The sequence below is a fragment of the Primulina eburnea genome, chromosome 1 (assembly GCF_022965805.1).
Source record: "Primulina eburnea isolate SZY01 chromosome 1, ASM2296580v1, whole genome shotgun sequence".
NCBI lineage: Eukaryota > Viridiplantae > Streptophyta > Magnoliopsida > Lamiales > Gesneriaceae > Primulina > Primulina eburnea.
Window position 1 is genome coordinate 25,470,054 of NC_133101.1, and position 23,127 is coordinate 25,493,180.

The following is a 23,127-nucleotide window of genomic DNA, read 5'->3' on the forward strand; positions in this document are numbered from 1 at the left end:
ATGTGTCACTCACTTATTGAATGTGATGAAATATAGAAAAATTGTGCATCTAATAGATGAGTATACCTCATTGATGCTCACAAAGACTGTGCACTATAGTTGTACAGGACGTCAAAACACCTCAAACCCCATTTCCAGTTCATTTCTTCAGTCTTCCTGCTGCTTTGCACTTGGATTGAATACCATCTTACGGATCCTCTTTCTTTCTCGCTCTCTTTTTTCCTGTGTGAAGAAGAGGCTGATATGTAGTAAATATTTGTGTAATTATGTGTATTTAATGAGTCTGACCCACCTTTTCGCTTTCTTGATCTACTTCTTTCTGTGTTTGAAAATTTTGGTTGAATGATGTATAGATACATGTGCTTGTATATATCTCCCGCGGACTTGGGCTTTTGAGGCTTCTTGGAGCTTTGAGGTACAGATCTTTGATTTCATAAGCTTCAACTTTGATTTTTTTTGGCGAAGGTAGGTGCTTTTGTGTCTGAAGTCAAAATGGTCCATTTAACTTTGGCAACTTTAAAATTTTCTCTTAATAAACTTGTTTGTCCTAGAGATAGTTGAAATCTTGGTTTTGGGTTCGGATTTTGCTTCTCGGGCTTAATTTTTTCTTCCTGGGTCTTTCGTTTTCTTTTAATTTCTATGCGGGCTGTTTTTTCAAGACTTGATTTTTGTGGATTTGTTTTCTGTCCGAGGTTTAACTTGTGAAATTTTGATTAGGAAGTTTGTGTGTTTTGTTGTTCTTGCAGATCTCTATGTAAGATATTGAAGCTTTTCTGCTTCCTAGCCCCTTTCAGCTGGTTTGTGACATCATTGCTGTCAAACCTTTCATGTCTTTTTCAATTTTCCATTTGGTTAAGATCTCTGCAAAATTGTATTACTGATAGACTGTAATTTGAGTTTGTTTTAAGTTTAGTTCCAGCTTATCATCCTGAAAGATCCAAATAGTGTGCTTGTGTTTCTTTCAATTGGCCTGTGTTCATTGTTCCTTATTAGATTTTTATGCATCATACCACTAGTTTGGGTGGTTTAAGTTTTGTAGTGGGCAATGCTTGATAAAATTTCTTATTCAAATTCTACAAATTTTGGCCTTTCTGGATAATTTTTTGGCTTTTGTGTGGAGGTATTTGATTGGGGATTATGGCTAACCAGCAAAAGTATGTGTTGTTTTACTGATTGATTCTTTGTTTGTCCTCTTCAAATGGAAGTATGGAAACTAGCTTTATTTCAAATCTAGGAAAAGCTGTGTACTATTTTGATTTGCTTGTATTCGTGGTCCATGTGAAGCAGTCCTTTTCTACTTCATCTTCATCTTTTTTTTCGTATTTCATTTATTTGTTTGTTTAGTTTCTGTACTTATTTTCTCTCCATGGTTAACCTTTTCATTTATTTTTGGCCTTTTGTTCTTTGCTATGTGTTTTTGTCTCTGATAAATATTTCTTACTGCTCATTTACGGCCGAACAAATGAGTGGAGGGGCCTATACCTATAATTTTTCAGAATAAGATTTATGTTATAAATGATCAAGTAACCAAGTAGTACTGTTTGCAATCTGGTCTTTCTCACCAGTTTAGGAAATCAATGTCATTCCGAAGTATAGCTCGAGACATAAGAGACAGTTTTGGGAGCTTATCTCGGAGGAGTTTTGATGTGAGATTGTCTGGTCATCATCGTGGTAAGTCGCACGGTTCGTTCCATGACTTGGATGATCAGCATTTGGTAATCCAAAATAGCCGCTGGGCTAATCTGCCGCCCGAGCTACTATTTGATGTGATTAAAAGGTTGGAAGAGAGTGAGAGTGCATGGCCTGCTAGGAAGCATGTGGTTGCGTGTGCTTCTGTTTGCCGATCATGGAGGATCACGTGCAAAGAAATTGTCCGAAATCCTGAATTTTGTGGGAAGCTTACTTTTCCAGTTTCATTGAAGCAGGTGACATTAGTCATTCTGTTGTGCCCGTGTCTTGTATGAGATTGATGTAACATGTTCGTCCTCAAGATAGGGGTGAAAATGAGTTAAAGCCAACTAGACAAAGTCTCGAGCTTCATATGAAAAAGCTCAAGTTGGACTTGTGAGTTGGGTTTTTGTGAGCTCATATCAATGAATTTGCACGAGAGTGTGAGCTCATGTTTAAAACTAATAATAATTTTTTATAGAGTAGTATATGTGTGTGTGTACCTGACCATTGATTTTTTATTTGTATTATTAAGATTTAAAATATCTAGTCTAGGAACTTGCAATCCGGCTCACAAGCGTATGAACAATTAAAGTAAAGCTCAAGATCATCAGAAAGAGCTTGAGTTAAGCTCAGTTAGCTTGAGATGGGACTGCTCTACTCCCCCAGTCCCCATAAACCCTAATCCTTCTACAACTATGTTTTTTCACGCATCAACTAACCTTATAACCTAGTTACAATTGTCGATTTTCATAAACATTTGTCAGTACATCTGCAGTTCTGATATTATAAATAACTCGTACTTACCTTTACCTTAAGAGATCCTGAATCTGTGTTTTTCCCATTGATAGCCTGGGCATCGTGATGGGACTATCCAATGTTTCATAAAGAGGGACAAATCTAATTTAACATATCATCTTTTCCTGTGTCTCAGTCCTGGTGAGTGTCCTCTTGACGTTTATTCAGCTTTCTTTGCACTTTCTGTGCTTTTTTAATGGTTTTCAGTTCTTTCATTGCCAATTTATGTTGGTTCAAACACTTATTTACCCTCATTAGTAGGGGTGCTTAATGTTTCATATATTACAAATCTACTTTCTCTGCTCATGTAACTTGATGAATGGTGTATTATTTGCTTTCTGGGTCCAGATTAAAAAGGCCATCCAAAATTCACTCTACGTTGGTTTATAATCCGGACATTTTGTCTACAATGTCTTACTTTTTAAATGCATTAGAAAGTATATGTTATCCTTATTTTCTTTTCGCTTTTAAAGCTATTGAATTGCAGTTTCTTCCGAAATTATGAAACTTGTATATATATACACACACACACACAAACGCACATACATATATATGTCTCTCCGTGTGTCTGTATTGTTTCAATACTCATGTTCCTTTTATAATTTTCAATGACCATGGAAAAGATGCTTTAACAACAAAATTCTAAGCAGTGATGTCACTAGTTGAATCTGCTTTTATGACTAATGTAGTTCTGCTGCATGTGGTGAGCTCAGAAATTTTCTGCATCAATTTTCAGCTTTGCTTGTCGAAAATGGAAAGTTCCTTCTCTCTGCAAAAAGAACTCGCAGAACAACATGTACAGAATATGTTATCTCAATGGATGCGGACAACATTTCTAGATCAAGTAGCACATATATCGGAAAACTTAGGTAAGTGAGTGTGTGTCTTTCTTTATGTAGTTGCTATACTAGTAGTTTTCTCGTAAATACCGCATTCATTTTTCCACTCATGTTTTAGGCGGATATGTCTGCCTTTGGAGGAAATCCTTAAACATGATTTTTGTTCTTTCATGTAAAGGCTCTATTAGGTGTCATCAAGTCTCGATATTTAATTTCATGTGTAGATTCTCCATTTTTTGGGTACAACAAAATTCTTGATTGATGGCAATTTTAGAGATGAGAACTTTGGCTCTTGTTCTTGAAATTTTTCTTTGAACTAAATCTATGAATTTGTAAATTACCTTGTTTATGCCTACGAGTCTTGTTTTTTGTTAATCAGCTTCTTGTACTTCTGTTGTGTGTTGCTTTTGTGTTGCATTTTGAACTATAAGTTTGTTGTTATATATGGCTTAACTTTACTTTTTGGCGCAGATCAAATTTTCTCGGCACAAAGTTTATAGTTTACGATACACAGCCTCCAAATGTGTGTTCACACATCCCTCCGCCCGGGAGAACCAGCCGCAGATTCTATCCCAAGAAAGTATCTCCAAAAGTCCCGACAGGAAATTACAACATCGCCCGAATCACATACGAGCTAAACGTGCTTGGGACACGTGGCCCGCGTAGGATGAACTGCGTTATGCACTCAATACCCATGTCGTCCCTTGATCCAGGTGGAGTCGTCCCTGGACAACCAGAACTCCTTCGAAGACCCCTCGAGGACTCTTTTCGGAGCATCTCCTTCTCGAAATCTCTGGACCACTCCACTGAATTCAGCAGCTCCCGGTTCTCTGAGATTGCTGGGCTGTCGAATGAAGATGACGACGACAATAAATTGAGACCCTTGGTTCTGAAGAACAAGTCCCCCCGATGGCACGAACAGTTACAATGCTGGTGCCTCAATTTCCGAGGGCGCGTGACTGTGGCATCGGTGAAAAACTTTCAGTTGATTCCCGCCACACAACCCGCAGCAACGGCACCCCCACCGACTACCTCTCAGCCGGCTCAATCGGATCACGACAAAATCATCCTCCAGTTCGGTAAGGTAGGAAAAGACATGTTTACCATGGATTATCGATACCCGTTGTCGGCTTTTCAGGCTTTCGCGATCTGTTTGAGCAGCTTTGACACTAAATTGGCTTGTGAATAAGAGAGGAGACAGATTTCATGGCTTGCTGTCAATTGAACTGCGTAATAACAGTGCCTGTAACCTTTATTTTCTTCGTTAGAGGTGATTGATGTAATTTGTTTCTTACCATTTTCTGTCTTGTCAAAGGATTCTGTAGAATCGTAATGATATGGTTGGAGCTGTCTACGGAAGATGTGAACCACCCACCCACCCAACAGGATATTAAATCTTGGTTTTCTTCATTTTCAATTTATATCTGTTCAATGCCAGTTGCTTGAGGTAAAATGCCAGGGTATTCAAAACTTGAACCAAACCCGAACTAAACCGATTTTTTTTTTATCCAACGCCGTTTTAGTTAGCATTTAAAATAAAAAAAATGGGTTTGGATCAAGCTAACACGAAAAAAGATTTTATTAAGAATATGAACTGAACTATCTAGGAGTTGGGTCAGTTGAATTTGGTTAAAGTTGATAGAGAATGATATTCCCTTAAAATTTCTGAAAAATATCTAAATCTCCTAAATTCTGTCTCTTGCTCCTTGAAAGCTTCTTACGCACGTATAATAATAATAATAATATAAATAAATAAATAAGTAAATAAACAAAGAGTGAGTCTCATGTGAGATCGTCTCACGGATCATAATCTGTGAGACGGGTCAACTCTACCCATATTCACAATAAAAAGTAATACTCTTGGCATAAAAAGTAATACTTTTTAATGGATGACCCAAATAAAAGATCCGTCTCACAAATACGACCCGTGAGACCGTCTCACACAAGTTTTTGCCATAAACAATATATTATTGAGAAAAAAATTATATCTAAACTAAAAGCGAAATCATAATCATCAGAATATGGGATTAATATCATCAAACTATGCCCAGCTTCAACTTACCTACAAAACCTACCCATGCAAATTAAATAATTACATAAATTTATGCTTATGATTTCAAAGGCAACAAAAACATAAATATAATCAACCTATAGTTTCAGTTTAACTAGAAGATAAATATAAAGAGACCAGCTCATGCTCGAACGTCTACTCGCGACATTACTAAAATTCCACGAACTCGTTACTTTCATCCATCTTCATCAATCATCATTGACCATAAGCTTTGAATACGATCGTTTACCAGTTCATCGAATGAATTCTACGCAAAACTCTTGGAGGCCTTCTTTTCTCGGTAACTGGAATTAGGTTCTCCATGAGCTGGTAAATTTTGAAATAAGAACCAGTACGTACGGTAAGTTGGCAGTAAAGCTTTGGATGGAAGCATGGTTATCAACACCAAGACAACGAGAACGTATATAAACAATGAGTCAATGAGTGATGAAACCATAAAGTCGTGAAAGAAAACTACAATCAAGCTCAAAAACTTTACTGGGAACCAAGATGGGGTAAGGATTGTATAGTTTAAGGTGACACAATTGCACTGAAGAAGTTTGTTTCAAAAAATCACGAAACAGAACAAGGGCTATAGCAAATATAAAGAACTGAAGAGGTGATTAGTTTTATTGGAGGAGAATTAAAGATGCCATAAATTCACACTGAAGAATCCTTTTGCATATCCTATTATACAAACTTTACACATAATATTTCAGTATCACGGGTAAAATAAAAATAAGAGATGTGGCAAACATGTATTATATATGCCTAATTATGAAAGATAAAAGTTAGTACAGATGGGCAATACTTCACTGAAGCACATTCTATACTATTCAAGAACGGAAATTAGAAGCATAAATCTAGTCTTCCGTTAGTTGAAATGGATAAAAGTAGTTATTCCTCATGCACAACCATGCAGAATGTTTCTAAGATGAGAATCGGTCTTGCACAAAAAGGCAGATCTCATCAAAGTTCCTTTCCCTTAAGAAGTATATTCTTTCGCATGGTATCAATAATCTAACTTAAAACAAGAACACATTTTTATGGTAGTCCAAAATAGTCAGTTGGAAGCAACATTACCATTACTTCCTAGACCACCGTACGTTTTCAAAAACTTGAAGTGCATTGTTATACTGTAGCATTTTGGCACAAAAGAAGACTTGCTTTGTCTTAACTCTTACATAGCCCATTTATTATGCCTCACAGTCTTCGGTCCTTGGAGCAGAAGCGATTTGTTTAGCTTTACATCCGTCCCAGGGTATCATTTCTAATACATCAGTGGGGCCCGTAAAGGGGTTGTGGATACTGCTGTACGAACATCCGATGCTGGATATCTCATGCGCAGGCTTCTTGAAGTAGTTCAACACATTGCTATACGTCGAATAGATTGTGGTACTATCCGTGGTATTTCTGTGAGTCCTCATAATGAGATCATGACAGAAAGTATTTTTATCCAAACATTAATTGGTCAGTGCGGCTCTGTCGTCGCCGGTGAGTCTATCTATTTGAAATTATAAGAACTCCAGAGTCTACCCCCCCTTCCCTTCCGTACCATCCCCCAAAAAGGGGGATAGTTAACAGAGCCAAACATCCATTTTTGGATAAACTAAAATAAAGATGTTGCGGAGACAGGATTTGAACCCGTGACCTCAAGGTTATGAGCCTTGCGAGCTACCAAACTGCTCTACCCCTGTTAATTATATTCAACTCTCCAGTCCTAGTTCAGTACAGAGGTAAAAGATATTCAAGATTAATAGAAAATGACGTATTGAAGTTCACTAGCATCTCAGGGTCGAAATCATTTAATGAGTTGCAGAATCAACTAGATTCGGTTTTTATTAATTTTGGGTGGTGAATCTCGAGATCATGAGATTCATATCATAAGATAATGTTCATCTAAATGCATCAAGGATAACAGTATAAAATTACCATAACTCAACCTATATTACCAGATGACAGGAAATTCCATTAATTCTAGTTTCCTAGACAAATATGTCTGCTGAAATAAACGACCAACTGTTAATTAGTAGTAAAACATCCAACAAGTGCCAAGGAAGAAGATGAAACAGAAACCAAAAGGCAGAGCAATTTCATGTGACCGGGATCCCTAAATTTCAGCAAAAATCTAGAGGAAACAAAAGGGTAAAAAAATAAATCTTCGGAATGAAGATACAGAAGCCCGTAACTGTCACACAATTTAGTAGCATTAGCAAAGCTGTACCTGTTTATATCGCTGCCTCCTCAATTCAACCTGCAAAATGGATGCCATTTATTTACAAAATTACTCAAAATGATTAAAAAAGGATAGATATTAACGACAACATGGTAAGAGTAGACACAAGTATCCATCGCCAAATAACACGATCTGCAAATTTAAGAGTACAGTGTGTTTCATAGCCAGATAGTTGATTACTGAATGACTTACGAGAAATAAAGAAAAAATAACAAATATGTGATTCCCACATCAACGAGGAGATGCAAAACCAGTGCCATCCAAAGTGTTTGAAGTTTGAACCAGATGATCAAATGATAAGTCAACACAACTGATTTCAAAATGTAGACATCATAAAGAAAAATAGAAATGGTTCACAACATACTACTAACTGCATATCTTAACAGTAAATAGTACTTGGGGGTGATTAGAAAACAGGCACACATTAATTTAGTCTAGCTAAGGTTGAATAATTTATATCCTAGTAACTAAATATCAATCCATGTGGAAACGACTCGGACTCATGTCCGATTATACTCTAGATTGACCTAGTGCAGTTGCTACTTGCCTATTCATAATCGCTTCAAGTCCATCACATACCGATATTTCAACTATTGCTTCTTAACATATTACAAGAATCAACTATTCTCCTGTTTCTGAAATAACTTCACACCCACAATTGTCACAAAAGCACGTAATAATTTGATCCAACAGAATTCAAATGGAAATGGCTGAAATCTGATTCAAAATCAATCTATAAAAAATGATACCTCTTCTGTCAAAAGCTCCGAGTTTTCATCCTCTAGTTTTGTCACCTGTGACTCCAACTCCACAGTATAAGCCTAGCATCAAATTCAATCATAGGACAATAAAAATTAAACTTTTACCGAAATCAAGAAGAAAATAGACAATCAAAATCAAAAAAAAATACAAAAAGAGAGATAAAGAAACCTGTTTTCTCTCCCTGGACCTAGCGGCCGATTCCCTATTCTTGATCATTCTCCTCTGCTTCTGCTGAGTGGCCTTGTCCAGCGGCGCCTCCTCCACCGTCGCCCTCCTCTTCCCTCTGCCTCCGCCTCCGCCCACAGAAGCCACCCCATTCCCGAACTCCATTCCAAACCCTCCCGCACCCATGCCATTCTGCACGCACACAACCGGGGCAAACTGAACCGCCGGGACCCCTGTTGCAGAACTCATCATATCCATCTGCGGTTGCGGCGGCGGAGCCGGAGCCATCTTCACCGCCTCCGAGACCCCAACATCCTCCTCATTCACCACCCCGGCCTTCGCCAGAAAAACCTCCAGCGTCATCGCCGGCTCCCCAGCCCCGGCGCCTCCACTCACAATATCCCTCCACACCTCGTCCACCGTCTTACTCCCATTCTTCATACCCTCACCGGAATTGTTCTCCGGCGCGAAAGAATCAGAATCTGAGTAGATATTATTGAGTATATCCTCCATGTTCATGGACCCGAATCCCCGACTGTAATCCGATTGAAGATTTGCAGCAGAATGTAAAGCGGGAGACGAGGTCTGAGCTGGCAGATCCGGATTGGGCGGTGAACTCGAAGCCATCACCTTTGAATACGCCATTTATGTACGGCTTTACCAACCTGCCGATTAAGCCGGAATTCAATCAGATATCTCTCCAGAAATTTGTATCTCCGATTAAAAATTACGACCCTTTTCGATCATTTACATGAAGAAAAAGAGAGAAATCGAAATCAATAGCGTTGGCGTCCGGTTGAGTTTGAATTTAACGCTTACAAGTTATGGGTTCAGTTAGCCAAGAAAACCCGAAAAAGGATATAAAAAGAAATGAAGACAAAAGCAGTGGGGTGAATCGGCTGCTTCTGCCTGTTATATCAAGACTTTTTCAGCTCTTGCTCTGTCATTAAAAGATTCCATTTTTAAAATCAATATATTTTCTCAAATTAATAAATATTTTACACAGATTAATTATAATTATATTTTCTAAATAAATGGAATAATTATTCACTCATTTATATGTTTAAAAGCTCAAATACTTTGTATATATTAATGTACCTCTGAAGGTGTGGCGTGTTTGTACCATTGAAATAATGATTAATATATGATAATGATGTATCCAAAACTTTTACCTTATATTCGGTTTGATGAGCTTTGTCATACGATCTACTTGGTTTGGGTCTGCAGCTAAAGACTGGTGCAGGTCCACACAGACGAACAATAGTAAGGGTGCCAAAGATGTTTTCGATATAGCATCTCTGATACTTAAGTCAGTGCTCGAACAAAACTTAATGGTGCAGAAGAGTAGTTCTAATTGAGAATCATGAGTGAATGAATCAAACAATAATGCATACCTATGTATTTATAGGAGTTGGGTGGAATTAGTTATCTTATTGAGCAAAGACCCTAGGGAAGTTTCTCTACTAGGATAAATTGTTATCTGATTTGCGTTGATCCGTATAATATCTTCGTAGATTAAGGTGTATACCGAGATCCTTGGGATTTTTCCTGATTTAGATGGATTTAAAAGCGCACTCCATATCATGTGAGTTCCTTTCCTAATGCACAGAGACTTGTTGTTTTGGTTCGGGTGAAGTCCGAACAGAGGGGTAAAGAATATAATCTAGTCATCTTATCAATGCCAGGCACGAGACAATGCTTGACCTCCAGGTTGGGATTTACATCATACTTTTCCATACCCCTTTCTTAAGTGTCTTCGAACCCCAAATTTGAGTGAGCTAGATTTCAAGCTAGTAAGAGTTCGAGAATGAGGGGCAAGGGTTCGAGCTAGTAAGGGTTCGAGAATGATAAGCTAGGGTTTGAGAAGTTGGGCTAGGGTTCAAGAATTATGAGGGATCGGGATGACCAAGACTATATTTTGGGGCATCAATAGTACCTCACCGTTTCGGTATAAAAAAGAGAATGATGTTTAGACCAAATAGTAGGCATGGTCGAGATCTGAGCCCTATTTTTGTGAGGATGTGAGATGATCTAAATTGTTCTTCAAGGATGGTCAAGATTTTAATCCATGTGATCTACCTTGGCCACCATTGCTAACAAATTGGATGGCCGAGATTGTGACGGTTTGGTTCTCGAGGTGACTGTTCGGCTTCCCAATGCGATCCGAGCCTTTCATTATCAATTAATATGACGGTCCTCCTTCTCATCGAAGAATTTCAAGAGTTGCCTAGATAAGGACCTCTTATACAATATTTCATCTTAGAACAAAAACCAGAGTGCTCTTCTCTTGATTTCTTGAGCTCTCTTCTGTTCGTTCGGAACATTTCCATGATTTAAATTATGATAAATATCATATTACCAATGTCCTTTGATGGATCGGTTCGGGCACCTATGATGGTGCTTCAAACATAATATTTTCAATGAGCTGCAATAGCTCTTGTTATAAGAATGCATACACCGGTGAATTAGATCGATTTTTGTTTGAAACCAAGCGGAAAACACTCGAAGTAATCATTCGTTAGGAAAAACTGATAGATTTTAAAAACTAAAGACTTGTGCAAACTGATCGATTGAAATACGGGGAATCAGTTATTGTAAGAACCCGGAATTTCCGAAGAAAATCATCTAACTTAACCCGAGGAAGTACCTCCGAAGCTCGGATATTAGCTCAACGGGAAGATATGCTATACGAGACTGCGTCAATCGAAGATTCGTCATTGGAGAAGTAAACCCCCATCTCAAGGACTCGGGCTTTCAGCTCAATGAAGCTCAACCATGATTGTCCTAAAAAGATAAAAAAGGGAGCTAAAAGACGAGCTAAGGGTTTGGACAAATAAATTATGCAAGAAATGACCCTTAGAAAATCTAGGTGACTCTTGGTGCTTGGATGGATTGTTGACTACATTCACTTTATTGGGAATCAAGGGGACGACAATGGCAAGGTGAAAAGCCATATGTTTTCCTATAAATACCACCTCAATGTGTTGAAGAAACCACACCCAAAAAGCTATAAAAAAATCGGCCATCTCCTCCTCTGAAGGATCGAGTGTGCTAGTGACTTCGAAGGCATTTCAAACACTACATTGTCCAATGAGCTGCAATAGCTCTTGTTCTAATAATATAAACACCGATAAATTAAATCGAGTTTGGTTTAAAACCAAGCAGAAGAAACTCGAAGTAATACTTCATGAAGAATACTGATATATTAGAAAACATTTTAACTTATGTAAACTGAATAATTGAATGACGATAGATTAGTTTTTGCAATCTTCAGTTCAGTTATGGTGACAACTGAACTGACAAATACTCCAACTGATGAAAATAGTTTGAAAACAATAGTTAATCAGTTAAATACACAAGTTATGTTTATGGATATTCGGAGACTTCAACTGCTCCTACGTCACCCCTTCTACCTCCTCGGGTAGGTTCTATTAGAAGACTTTGATTTATACAAACACTTTGTACAAACCCACTCAGCTAGGACTTACACTACTGCTTAAACTAAACTCCTAGCTACGACTGAAGGCAGCACCTTCCAACCAACACTTCTTTAACGTCTATGTGTCAAAGACTACATACACAAGTTTAATATCTTTGTGCAAGATTGTATTTGAGTGATTTTGAGAGTGAGTGTGTATGTGAGAACTGAACAAGGATGTTCTCACATACAGAGGGAAAATTGCTTCTAGTCTAAGCTGATACAACGATGAAGAGTTCCCTCTGAGATTAAGTGCTTCTTACAGCTGATATGCAACTGAGCGTGCCCTTTTGTTTTTCTTCTCAACTCTCATATAACTTTTTCACCTCACTTGTTGAGTCTTCACCGATCTTCTCTTTAAATAGGTGGTAAAGGCTGATCGTACAGTGAGACTCATTTATTGTATCTGTTGCATTTGAATCGGCTCCTAGGACTTTGTGTCTCGTCTTTTTTTACTGCCCTCTGAAGCGTTTTGTCTTTAATGATCTGATGCAACGTCTATTATTGTCCTTTGACTGGGCACTGACTTTGTACCTTCTCGCACAGCTGGAATCCATTTACTGTAAGCTTGTCTTGATCTGCAACTGAAAGGTTCCGACTGATGTTTTGAACTGGTCAGTTGAACTGATATTCAGTTGGGCTAGTGAAATCAGTTGACTCGTCAGTTGAACTGATTTCACATCATTAGTTGAGCTGGTCAGCTGGGTTATTCGTCAGTTGGACACATCTTCGGCTGGCCATGCTTTTGAGGTCTTCCTGCTAAATCACCTATCAGTTTGGACAATCAACTGAACTACTTGTTTGAAGAACCAGTTAGACTGATTTAGTCTCGGCAATCAGTTGGTTCAATCAGTTGGCATCTCCGATAGCTTCAGTTGTGGCTTCGTAAACTGATTAGTTCAATTTTAGCTGTCCACGAACTAAGGTATATTATTAGCAACAAAATAATAAGTTTTGTTAACATCAAAATCAAGATTGCGAACTTGTAAAGTTCCAACAATCTCTCCCTTTTTTATGTTTACAAAACTTGAACAGTTGAGTGCAAAGTATTCAGTTTTAAGAGTTTGTACATTCAAACTGTTAAAATCTCCCCCTTAACAACTGAATTAAAGAAATTTTGAATACAAAAGAAAAACTTCCTCTTTAAAACTGAATAGATAACCAAAGAAGATTTAATACAGTACTTTTCAGTTGACTGAGAGAATGAATGAATTTTTAAGACAAGTTTTTAGTCAAAAGAAAAGCTCCCCCTCAGAGAATGAATAAAAGCCCGTATTTGAGAAATATTTACTTAGTCATTAAATTATTCAAGAATCGTAGACAAGAGAGCTGAGAATATCTATTCAATCACAACGAAACACAATTGACTAAACATGATGTTTTATTTAAATAAATTTCCTTGTATTTACATCTGAGTACATACATCGAAAGGAAAAATTGCTACAACAATAGCATAATTTAAATAACATCATATATCAGTCGGATTTTATGATAGAACTGGATATACCACTAGCTAGCTGTCTTGACTGCTTGAATTGCTGCAATAGTTGTGAGTTCAATTTGCTAGAGAAACGAGTTAAACTGTTTTGAACTTATTGTAATGCTCGAGATTTTATCCCTGTAATAGACATTAATTAACTGATAGAATTGAGATTTCAGGAGCTAAAATAAGACGTGAAAGGAGAAGCCGGGCGTTGGTGCATAACAAGCCAAGAAGTTGGACAGAACTTGTGGAGCCCGAGCAGTAGAAAAAGACCGCCCGAGCGCCAGGGTGTAACAAGCCGAGTACTTGGACAGAAGGTTCGGCGCCCGAGCGGTAGTTTGTGACCGCCCGAGCACCGCCTGAAATGTGTGAAAAATAGGCCACGTAGCTTTGACATGCAATGGATATATATATATATATATATATATATATCCATTGCATGTCAAAGCTACGTGGCCTATATATATATATCTGTGTGTGTGTGTGTGTAATTCCTTCAACAATTCAGACGAAAGAAGCTCGAGAAAATCCTCCAGAAATCCTTACGCCTTTTATGTTAGGAATTTGAAGGTTACGCAAAATCCGTCTGTCAGAATTTGATCTGAACATATTTATGTGATCCTCTTGACACAGGATTCCCGCGGACATTGAGTATTGACATGTTTCGAATTCAAGACTTCGACAAAGCCAGAAACCGACAGAAAGAAAGGTATAAATCAATGTTAACCGGCAGATCGACTCACGTCAGATTGGACTTGGGTTTCCCAAAAAACAGATACTTTACTTTATTACATTGATGTTTACAATTGAATGAAATTGATATGCTTAGTTTATTGATTTATAGCAAAGCGGAAATTGTTTCATGGGCGGAGATGCCTAGTCATTGGCGGATATGCCAAGACATGTACACTGGATGTTTGAATTATATCGATGTTTCTTAGGAGTGGATCGACTCCTATTGCTGACATTCGATATATGAGACAATGTACAGGAACCGGGATCCCTAGATTAGAGATGAGTCGAGTATGAGATGACGAGTCACGAGTTTATTTACAATTTTTATCGATTTATGTTTTCGGACTTGATACATGTTATTGATGACGGTTTATGTTTTTATATATGTTTTTATATGATTGCATTTAGTTATTGTTTATAATGAGATTATATTCTCACCGGAGTTATTTGGCTGTTGTCGTGTCTGTATGTGTGCATGACAACAGGTGGGACAGGATTAGGGTCAAGAAGAGGACGAGAGATGACAAGTTAGCGTGGAGATCTGTATCAGAAGTAGAATAGGATTCAACACTTGTTATTTATTAGTTGAACCCTAGTTTGATTTTATTGTATCCAGTACAGGACTTGTAAGTTTACTTTTGATATGTATATCAGATTGATTACATTACGTTCCGGCATTTGTATAAAAAAAATAAAAATTTAGACCATGTTTATCTTAATTGATCAAATTATTCCCAAAAACGATTAAGAAATGAATCAGCGTTCGGGTCCCCACAGCAGGTGGTATCAGAGGAGTAGGTTCCAGAACTGTAGGTTCCTTAGGTTGAGATAGAATCTAGTGAGCGGGGTAGATTGAATTTTTTTCCTTACTTTTACATGCTAGCATTCCATCATTTATTATTGAGAATGAATCAGAACCGATTCTTGATCAGCAGTAAGATGATCAGAGGAGGACTGAAACAAGTTTGTTGTATTTAGTTGCTAATCATTTTGATAATCAGATATGCCTCATCGAAGAATCCCGGAACAGGGTAGTACCTCTGCGAATCCTATGGTTGTCACAGCAACTCCGATGGAAACGCTACTGAAGAGATTTCAGTCGTTCAAACCGCCAACCTTGAAAGGAACAGAGACTTCTGTTGACTGTGAGTGTTGGTTATATGATATTGAGATGTTGTTTGATTCCTTGGATTACACAGATGAGCGCTGAGTCCGACTGATTGGGCACCAGTTGCATAACATTGCAAAGAACTGGTGGATTACAACAAAGAGGGTTTTAGAGCATCGAGGTATGAATATTATTTGAAATGTCTTTAAGACTAAATTTTATCAGAGATTTTTCCCAATGTCGTACAAGAAAGACAAGGGGGCAGAGTTTGCTATTTTGAGACAGGGCCAGTTGAACATTGAAGAGTATGTGGCCAAGTTCTCTACCTTGTTGAGATTTGCTCCACACGTGGCTAAGAATGACGAAGCCGTTGCTGATCAGTTTATCAATGGATTGAATCCTGAAATCTTTACATTGGTAAACACAGGGCGACCGAATAACTTTGCTGATGCCCTGAATAGAGAAAAAGGAGCCGAAGCCGGTCTGATTAGACAGAGAGGAGCTTCGTATGTTCTCCCAGCACCGAGACCACAACAACCACCTCCCAGATTTAAGAGTGGCAGCAGCAGTGGTGGGAATAAAGATTATCTGAAAGCCAGAGGAAAACAGTTTAAGAAGTCTGGCAGCAGTTCTTCTAGCTCCAGTGGTTCTAGACAGAGCCAAAGTTATACCGGGGCTTATTGCAGAACTTGCGGAGGGAGACATCCGACCGAGCAATGCCAAGGAGTGATTGGTAGTTGCAGTATTTGCAGACAGCGAGGACATTTTGCTAGAGTATGTCGACAACGAGGTTCCCAGGGATCCTAGGGAGCAGAATCAGCTGGATCAGTGGCTCAGACTGATATACGATCATCAGCTGTTCATTATTTCCAGCCCTCACCGACTACTAATCCGTCACAGCAGAGGTCAGGAGGAAGTCAGACTGTGAGCCAGTCTCCGAGACAGCAGGCCGGAGTATTTGCTTTGACAGAGGAGCAGGCTCAGGAAGCACCAAATGATGTTGTTGCAGGTAACTGTTCTTTATGTGGTTATCCTGCTTACGTATTGATAGATACGGGTGCTTCACATACATTCATTTCTGAGCAATTTGGTTTGATGCATGATTTGCCTGTTGAGTCTTTATCTGCTGCAGTATCCATCTCTTCTCCTTTGGGGACATGTTTGATATCAGTGAAATATTGTATGCTACAATATGATAGGCATGAGATTGAGTTAGATTGTATTGTACTTGGATTGTCTGATTTTGACTGTATTATCGGTATTGATATGCTGACCAAGTATAGAGCTACAATTGACTGTTTCCATAAGATTGTGAAATTTAGACCTGAGATGGCTGAAGAATGAAATTTTTACGGTAAGGGTTCTAGAGCTAGAATTCCTTTGATATCTGCATTGTCTATGACTCGATTATTGCAAAAAAGAGCAGAGGGGTTCCTTGTATATTTAGTTGACTTACTGAAATCGAGTCCATCATTGGCTGATTCTCCAGTGGTGTGTGAGTTTGCTGATATCTTCCCAGATGAGATTCCGGGACTGCCTCCGATTCAAGAGATAGACTTCAGCATTGAATTGATGCCAGGTACAGTTCCGATTTCTAGAGCTCCGTATAGAATGGCACCGATTGAACTGAAAGAATTGAAAGAGCAATTGGAAGATTTACTGGCCAAGGGTTACATCAGACTGAGTGTCTCTCCTTGGGGTGCTCCAATGTTGTTTGTGAAAAAGAAGGACGGTTCGATTAGGCTCTGCATTGACTACCGAAAACTGAACAAGGCGACGATAAAGAATAAATATCCATTGTCTCGTATCGATGATTTATTTGATCAGTTACAGGGTTCTTCTGTATATTCCAAGATCAATCTGCGATCTGGATATAATCAGTTGAGAGTCAGAGATTCTGATATCTCAAAGACAGCGTTCAGAACCAGGTATGGACATTATGAGTTTATTGTCATGCCATTCGGTTTAACAAATGCTCCATCTATGTTTATGAGATTGATGAACCGTGTATTTCAGAAATATCTTGATGATTTCGTGATTATATTTATTGATGATATTTTGATTTATTCGAAGAATATGATTGATCATGCTGAGAAATTGAGAAATGTGTTGCGAATTTTGAGGGCTGAGAAATTGTATGCAAAAATGTCGAAATGTGAATTCTGGTTGAGACAGGTTGTATTTCTGGGTCACATCATATCCGGAGATGGTATATCAGTTGATCTCAACAAGGTTGAGGCCGTGATTTCTTGGCCGAGACCGACATCAGTGCCAGAGATTCGCAGTTTTATGGGTTTGGCAGGATATTACCGTCGATTTATTAAAGATTTCTCGAGCATTGCTAAACCTATCATGCAGTTAACTCAAAAGAATGCACCATTTGTTTGGTCAAAAGACTGTGAGTCCAGTTTTCTTAGAGTTGAAGAAGAGATTGACCAGTGCTCCGGTGTTGACTATCCCATCAGGTACTGGTGATTTTGTTGTATATTGTGACGCTTCTCACAGAAGATTGGGTTGTGTTCTGATGCAGCGAGGACATGTTAGTGCCTATACCTCAAGACAACTGAAGCCCCATGAATCTCGCTATCCAATTCATGATCTTGAATTGACAGCCATCGTCTTTGCATTGAAGATATGACGACATTATCTTTATGGTGAGAAGTTTGAAATTTATTCTGATCATAAAAGCTTGAAATATCTGTTTTCACAGTCTGAATTGAATATGAGACAACAAAGATGGCTTGATTTGCTTAAAGATTTTGATTGTGAAATCAAGTACTATCCAAGAAAAGATTGTGAGAATTAAAGCGGCTCAGAAAGTTGATCAGAATGTACAGAACTCGATATCGATGGTCAGAGCAGGACATCGATCTAAGTATCAGGTTCGTGACAGTGTGTTATATGTGAATAATCATCTTGTTGTGTCAGATATTTCGGATTTGAGACGACAGATATTGTCAGAAGCGCACAGCAGTCGATTCAGTATTCATCCTGGTGGCAGAAAGATGTATAATTATTTGAAAAGACAATTTTGGTGGAAACAAATGAAAGCTGATATTGCTGAATTTGTATCCAAGTGTCTGAATTGCCAACAGGTGAAAGCGGAAAGAAAGAAACCAGGAGGACTTTTACAGAGCTTATCTACTCCTGAATGGAAATGGGATCAAATGTCCATGGATTTTGTAACGAAGCTACCGAGATCCTCCCGAGGTTGTGGTGCGATTTGGGTCGTGATTGACAGATTGACCAAATCCGCATGCTTTATTCTGTACAAGATGACATACCGACATGACCAGATGGCAGAGATCTATGTCAGATAAGTGGTCAGATTGCACGGAGTTCTGAAGTCGATTGTATCAGACCGTGATCCTCGGTTTACTTCGCACTTCTGGCAAAGTTTGCAGCAGGCTCTAGGTACGAAGTTACATCTGAGTACTGCATATCATCCACAGACGGACGGACAGTTAGAGCGGACTATCCAGACATTGGAAGATATTCTTAGAGCTGTAGTGCTTGATTTTAGCACTAGTTGGCAAGAATCTTTGCCACTTTGTGAGTTTTCGTACAACAACAGCTATCAGACGATTATTGAGATGACACCATTTGAAGCGTTGTACGGTAAGAAATGCAGATGCCCTCTTTATTGGGATGATATATCTGAGGTACCTAAGATTGTACCTGATATGATCAGAGATATGACAGAAAAAGTGAAGCTGATTCAGAATAGAATGAAGACAGCTCAAGATAGACAAGCCAAATATGCCAATGTTCGACGTAGATCATTGGTATTTGAGGCAAGGAGACAGAGTATTCTTGAAGATTTCACCTTTCAGAGGAGTTGTCAGATTTGGCAAGAAAAGGAATCTGTTTCCACGATACATTGGGCCATACGAGATTCTCGAGAAGATACGAGATCGTGCCTATCGACTCGCATTACCGCCTTCTTTATCTGGAATACATGATGTCTTTCATGTAACATTATTGAGGAAATATCTTCCTGATGCTTCACATGTTATTCAACCAGATGAGGCCGAGCTGGATGAGACATTGAGTTACTTCGAAAACCCGATCGAGATTCTTGATCGTAAAGAAAAGCAGCTCGGAACGAAGATAATTCTTCTTGTGAAGTTTCATTGGAATCGTCATGGCATTGAAGAAGCTACATGGGAGACTGAGTCTAATATGAGGCAGAGATTCCCAAAGTTATTTCGTTGATGTGAGTTTCTATTTAGCTTCTGTTATACCTTCTTATTGATATGATTTAATTGCATGTGATTTCGGTGACGAAATCGTATCTTAGGGGGGAGAAATGTAATGCCCGAGATTTTATCCCTGTAATTAGAAATTGATTAATTGACAGAATTGAGATTTTAGGAGATAAAATAAGACGTGAAAGAAGAAGCCGAGCTTTGGTGCATAACAAGCCAATAAGTTGGACAGAACGTGTGGCGCCCGAGCGGTAGGAAAAGACCGCCCGAGCACCAATGCATCACAAGATTAAAGTTTGGACAGAAAGTCTGGCGCTCGAGCGGTAGTTTTTGACCGCCCGAGCGCCAGGGTGTAACAAGCCGAGTACTTGGACAGAAGGTTCGGCTCCCGAGCGATAGTTTGTGACCGCCCGAGCGCCGCCTGAAATGTGTGAAAAATATGCCACGTAGCTTTGACATGCAATGGATATATATATATGTGTAATTCCTTCAGCAATTCAGACGAAAGAAGCTCGAGAAAATCCTCCAGAAATCCTTACGCCTTTTATGTTAGGAATTTGAAGGTTTCACAAAATCCGTCCGTCAGAATTTCGATCTGAGCATATTTCTGTGATCCTCTTGACATAGGCTTCCCGCGGACATTGAGTATTGACAGGCTTCGAATTCAAGACTTCGACAAAGCCAGAAACCGACATAAAGAAAGGTATAAATCAATGTTAACTGAGAGATCGACTCGGGTCAGATTAGACTTGGGTTTCCCAAAAATCACATACTTTACTTTATTGCATTGATGTTTATAATTGAATGAAATTGATGTGCTTAGTCTACTGATTTATAGCAAAGCGGGAATTGAGTCATGGGCGGAGATGCCTAGTCATTGGCGGATATGCCAAGTCTTTGGCGGATATGCCAAGACACTAGATGTTTGAATTATATCGATGTTGCTTAGGAGTGGGTCGACTCCTATCGCTGAGATTCGATATATGAGACAATGTCCAGGAATCGGAATCCCTAGATTAGAGATGAGTCGAGTCTGAAATGACGAGTCACGAGTTTATTTACAGTTTTATATCGATTTATGTTTTCAGACTTGATACATGTTATTGATGACTGTTTATGCTTTTATATATGTTTTTATAATATTGCATTTATTCATTGTTTATACTGGGATTATATTCTCACCGGAGTTATCCGGCTGTTGTCGTGTTTGTATGTGTGCATGACAATAGGTGGGACATGATCAAGGTCAAGAAGAGGAAGAGAGATGACAAGTTAGCGTGGAGATCTAGATCAGAAGTAGAATAGGACTCAACACTTGTTATATAGTAGTTGAACCCTAGTTTGATATTATTGTATCCAGTACAGGACTTGTACGTTTACTTTTGATATGTATATCAGATTGATTACATTACGTTTCCACATTTGTATAAAAAAAATTTAGACCCTGTTTATCTTAATTGATCAACTTATTCTCAAAAACGATTAAGAAATGAATTAGCGTCCGGGTCCCCACACTTATCCTCTGTGCTTACCCAACTGGTCGAGCAGACTCTGACTTGGCTTATGTGGAGTTCAGCTGGTGATTAAATCGACCAACATCCCAACATGAATGAGTTTCGTCTGAAGAACAGCTGACTTGGTAGGTTTGCAACTGAATTTGTTCAGAGAGCAATTTAGCTGTGCATCTTTGCAGATGTTCCTCAGTCCCCTGCAGGCAGATTAAAACCCCAAATTTAAGAGTCTAGAGAAGTAGCCATAACGAAAGTTGCGTAACCAATCCTCTCAACTCTTTACCAAAGAGCGACATATAAATATTTTCAAATAGTTTTGAAAAATGTATAAAACATTTTAAAATAGCTTTTAACACTATTTTAAAGTAACACAATTTTTAAAAACACAGTTTTCTTCAAATGTTCTTCTTATAACAACCTGCTCTGATACCAATTGATGGATCAAGTGTGCTAGTGCCTTCGAAGGCATTTCAAACACTACATTCTCCAATGAGCTGTAATAGCTCGTGTTCTAATAATATTAACACTGATGAATTAAATCGAGTTTGGTTTAAAACCAAGCGGGAAGAAACTCGAAGTAATACTTCGAGAAGAATACTGATATATTAGAAAACATTTTAACTTATGTAAACTGACTAACTGAAAGATGAGAGATTAGTTTTTGCATTCTTCAGTTCAGTTATGGTGACAACTGAACTGACAAATACTCCAACTGATCAAAATAGTTTGAAAACAATAGTTAATCAGTTAAATACGCAAGTTATGTTTATGGATATTCGGAGACTTCAACTGCTCCTACGTCACCCCTTCTACCTCCTCGGCTAGGTTCTATTAGAAGAATTTGATTTATACAAACACTTTGTACAAACCCACTCATCTAGGACTTACACTATTGCCTAAACCGAACTCCTAGCTACGACTGAATGCAGCACCTTCCAGCCAACACTTCTTTAACGTCTATGTGTCAAAGGCTACAATCACAAGTTTAATGTCTTTGTGCAAGACTGTATTTGAGTGATTTTGATAATGAGTGTGTATGTGAGAACTGAACAAGGATGTTCTCACATACAGAGAGAAAGTGGCTTCTAGTCTAAGCTGATACAACGATGAAGAGTTCCCTCTGAGCTTACACACACAATTCATTATGTATGTTCCACTTCATATTTAGGGTTCTAAGTCTTAGTAGCAGCCGCCCCTCCCTATTCAAGGAATTCAGCAATTTTTGTTACTTTTCTTCAAAGAAAATCGTTCCACGTTCGTCCCAGATCAATCCTCTCACCGTTCCCGCTTCGCTATCGTCGTTGTGGTATTTCAAATCATCATAAGGCATGTATATTCTTTTGTTTTGCATCGATCTTGTTAAAATAATGATTTTTCTATTTATTAAATGAAAAACATGTGTATGTTATGAAGAAGTTTGAGAAAATATGACTGGATCACTTTTGAAACTGTTTTTGGATCTCAAAACACAAATTTACTGTCATTTTAATTACTGCGATTTTTTGGTCGGTTTTCTGGAAGAACTTTCAACATATAAACCATAGACTTTTTGATACCCTCGATTTGACAGTAAATTCAAAATATTTGGATAAAAATTTAGTGAGTTATGATGTTTTTCGTGAGACTGCTCAAACTGCGTTTCTCAAAATTCATGCTATTGATGTGTTCTTGAGATTTTTGAGTTGCAGGATTCTTTGGTCATCGTCGGGCCAATACTACTGCATTTGGACATGATGTGGAATGTGTTTAGATGATATGTGAGGTTTTGTTTCGTGTCATTAGGCACTTAGTTGAATTAAGAGTCGTAGGAAAAAAATGGTGTCAAATTTCAGCTTGTGTTGTTGGTTGTTGGTTGTTGTTCTTGGGAACATTTTTGATGGTTTGCACGGGTTGGAGTCCGTACTTAGTGCCCTAAGATGGGTCTCGCGGTGTCGATTCACGGTCGGGATGATCGAGCTGGGGAGATTAAGTCACAAGCACAGAAATTTTCGTTAGTTAGGTGTACAGTGAGTACATGGACCCCCACACGGACCAGGGCACGAGGTCCGTGCCTTTGTTTTCACTTGGTGTGTTTTTCCAGTAGGTA

At 38.5% G+C, this 23,127-nt stretch overlaps 2 protein-coding genes across 3 annotated transcripts; one reads left to right on the plus strand and one right to left on the minus strand.

Moving 5' to 3' along the window:
• The first annotated feature begins 128 nt into the window (after positions 1-128).
• Positions 129-4,722, plus strand: LOC140829539 (tubby-like F-box protein 8). 2 transcript variants are annotated; one of them, XM_073192840.1, is made up of 6 exons: positions 129-260; positions 354-415; positions 1,566-1,925; positions 2,520-2,607; positions 3,203-3,335; positions 3,777-4,722. In XM_073192840.1, exons 3-6 carry the CDS (start codon positions 1,578-1,580, stop codon positions 4,492-4,494), a joined length of 1,287 nt encoding a protein of 428 aa, XP_073048941.1. In that variant the 5' UTR covers positions 129-260; positions 354-415; positions 1,566-1,577; the 3' UTR covers positions 4,495-4,722. The 2 variants fall into 2 exon arrangements, with proteins under 2 accessions (XP_073048941.1, XP_073048950.1); XM_073192849.1 differs by lacking the exons at positions 129-260; positions 354-415; positions 1,566-1,925 and having other exon boundaries at positions 2,543-2,607; positions 3,156-3,335.
• Positions 4,723-5,282: 560 nt separating this feature from the next.
• LOC140829551 (bZIP transcription factor 12-like) lies at positions 5,283-9,410 on the minus strand. The gene is made up of 4 exons (XM_073192862.1): positions 8,522-9,410; positions 8,341-8,412; positions 7,580-7,609; positions 5,283-5,682 (listed from the first exon to the last, which is right to left on the minus strand). Exons 1-4 carry the CDS (start codon positions 9,161-9,163, stop codon positions 5,602-5,604), a joined length of 825 nt encoding a protein of 274 aa, XP_073048963.1. The 5' UTR covers positions 9,164-9,410; the 3' UTR covers positions 5,283-5,601.
• Between the last annotated feature and the right edge of the window lie 13,717 nt (positions 9,411-23,127).

What these genes read in the sequence shown, in the direction of transcription:
- LOC140829539 (XM_073192840.1), top strand. Translation starts at nt 1,578, where the DNA reads ATGTCATTCCGAAGTATAGCTCGAGACATAAGAGACAGTTTTGGGAGC. An exon ending in TTTCCTGTGTCTCAGTCCTG is followed by an intron (nt 2,608 to 3,202) that starts GTGAGTGTCCTC and finishes ATCAATTTTCAG; the next exon opens with CTTTGCTTGTCGAAAATGGA. An exon ending in ACATATATCGGAAAACTTAG is followed by an intron (nt 3,336 to 3,776) that starts GTAAGTGAGTGT and finishes TTTTTGGCGCAG; the next exon opens with ATCAAATTTTCTCGGCACAA.
- LOC140829551 (XM_073192862.1), bottom strand. Translation starts at nt 9,163, where the DNA reads ATGGCGTATTCAAAGGTGATGGCTTCGAGTTCACCGCCCAATCCGGAT. An exon ending in GGTCCAGGGAGAGAAAACAG is followed by an intron (nt 8,413 to 8,521) that starts GTTTCTTTATCT and finishes ATTTGATGCTAG; the next exon opens with GCTTATACTGTGGAGTTGGA. An exon ending in GGAGGCAGCGATATAAACAG is followed by an intron (nt 5,683 to 7,579) that starts GTACAGCTTTGC and finishes AAAATTTACCAG; the next exon opens with CTCATGGAGAACCTAATTCC.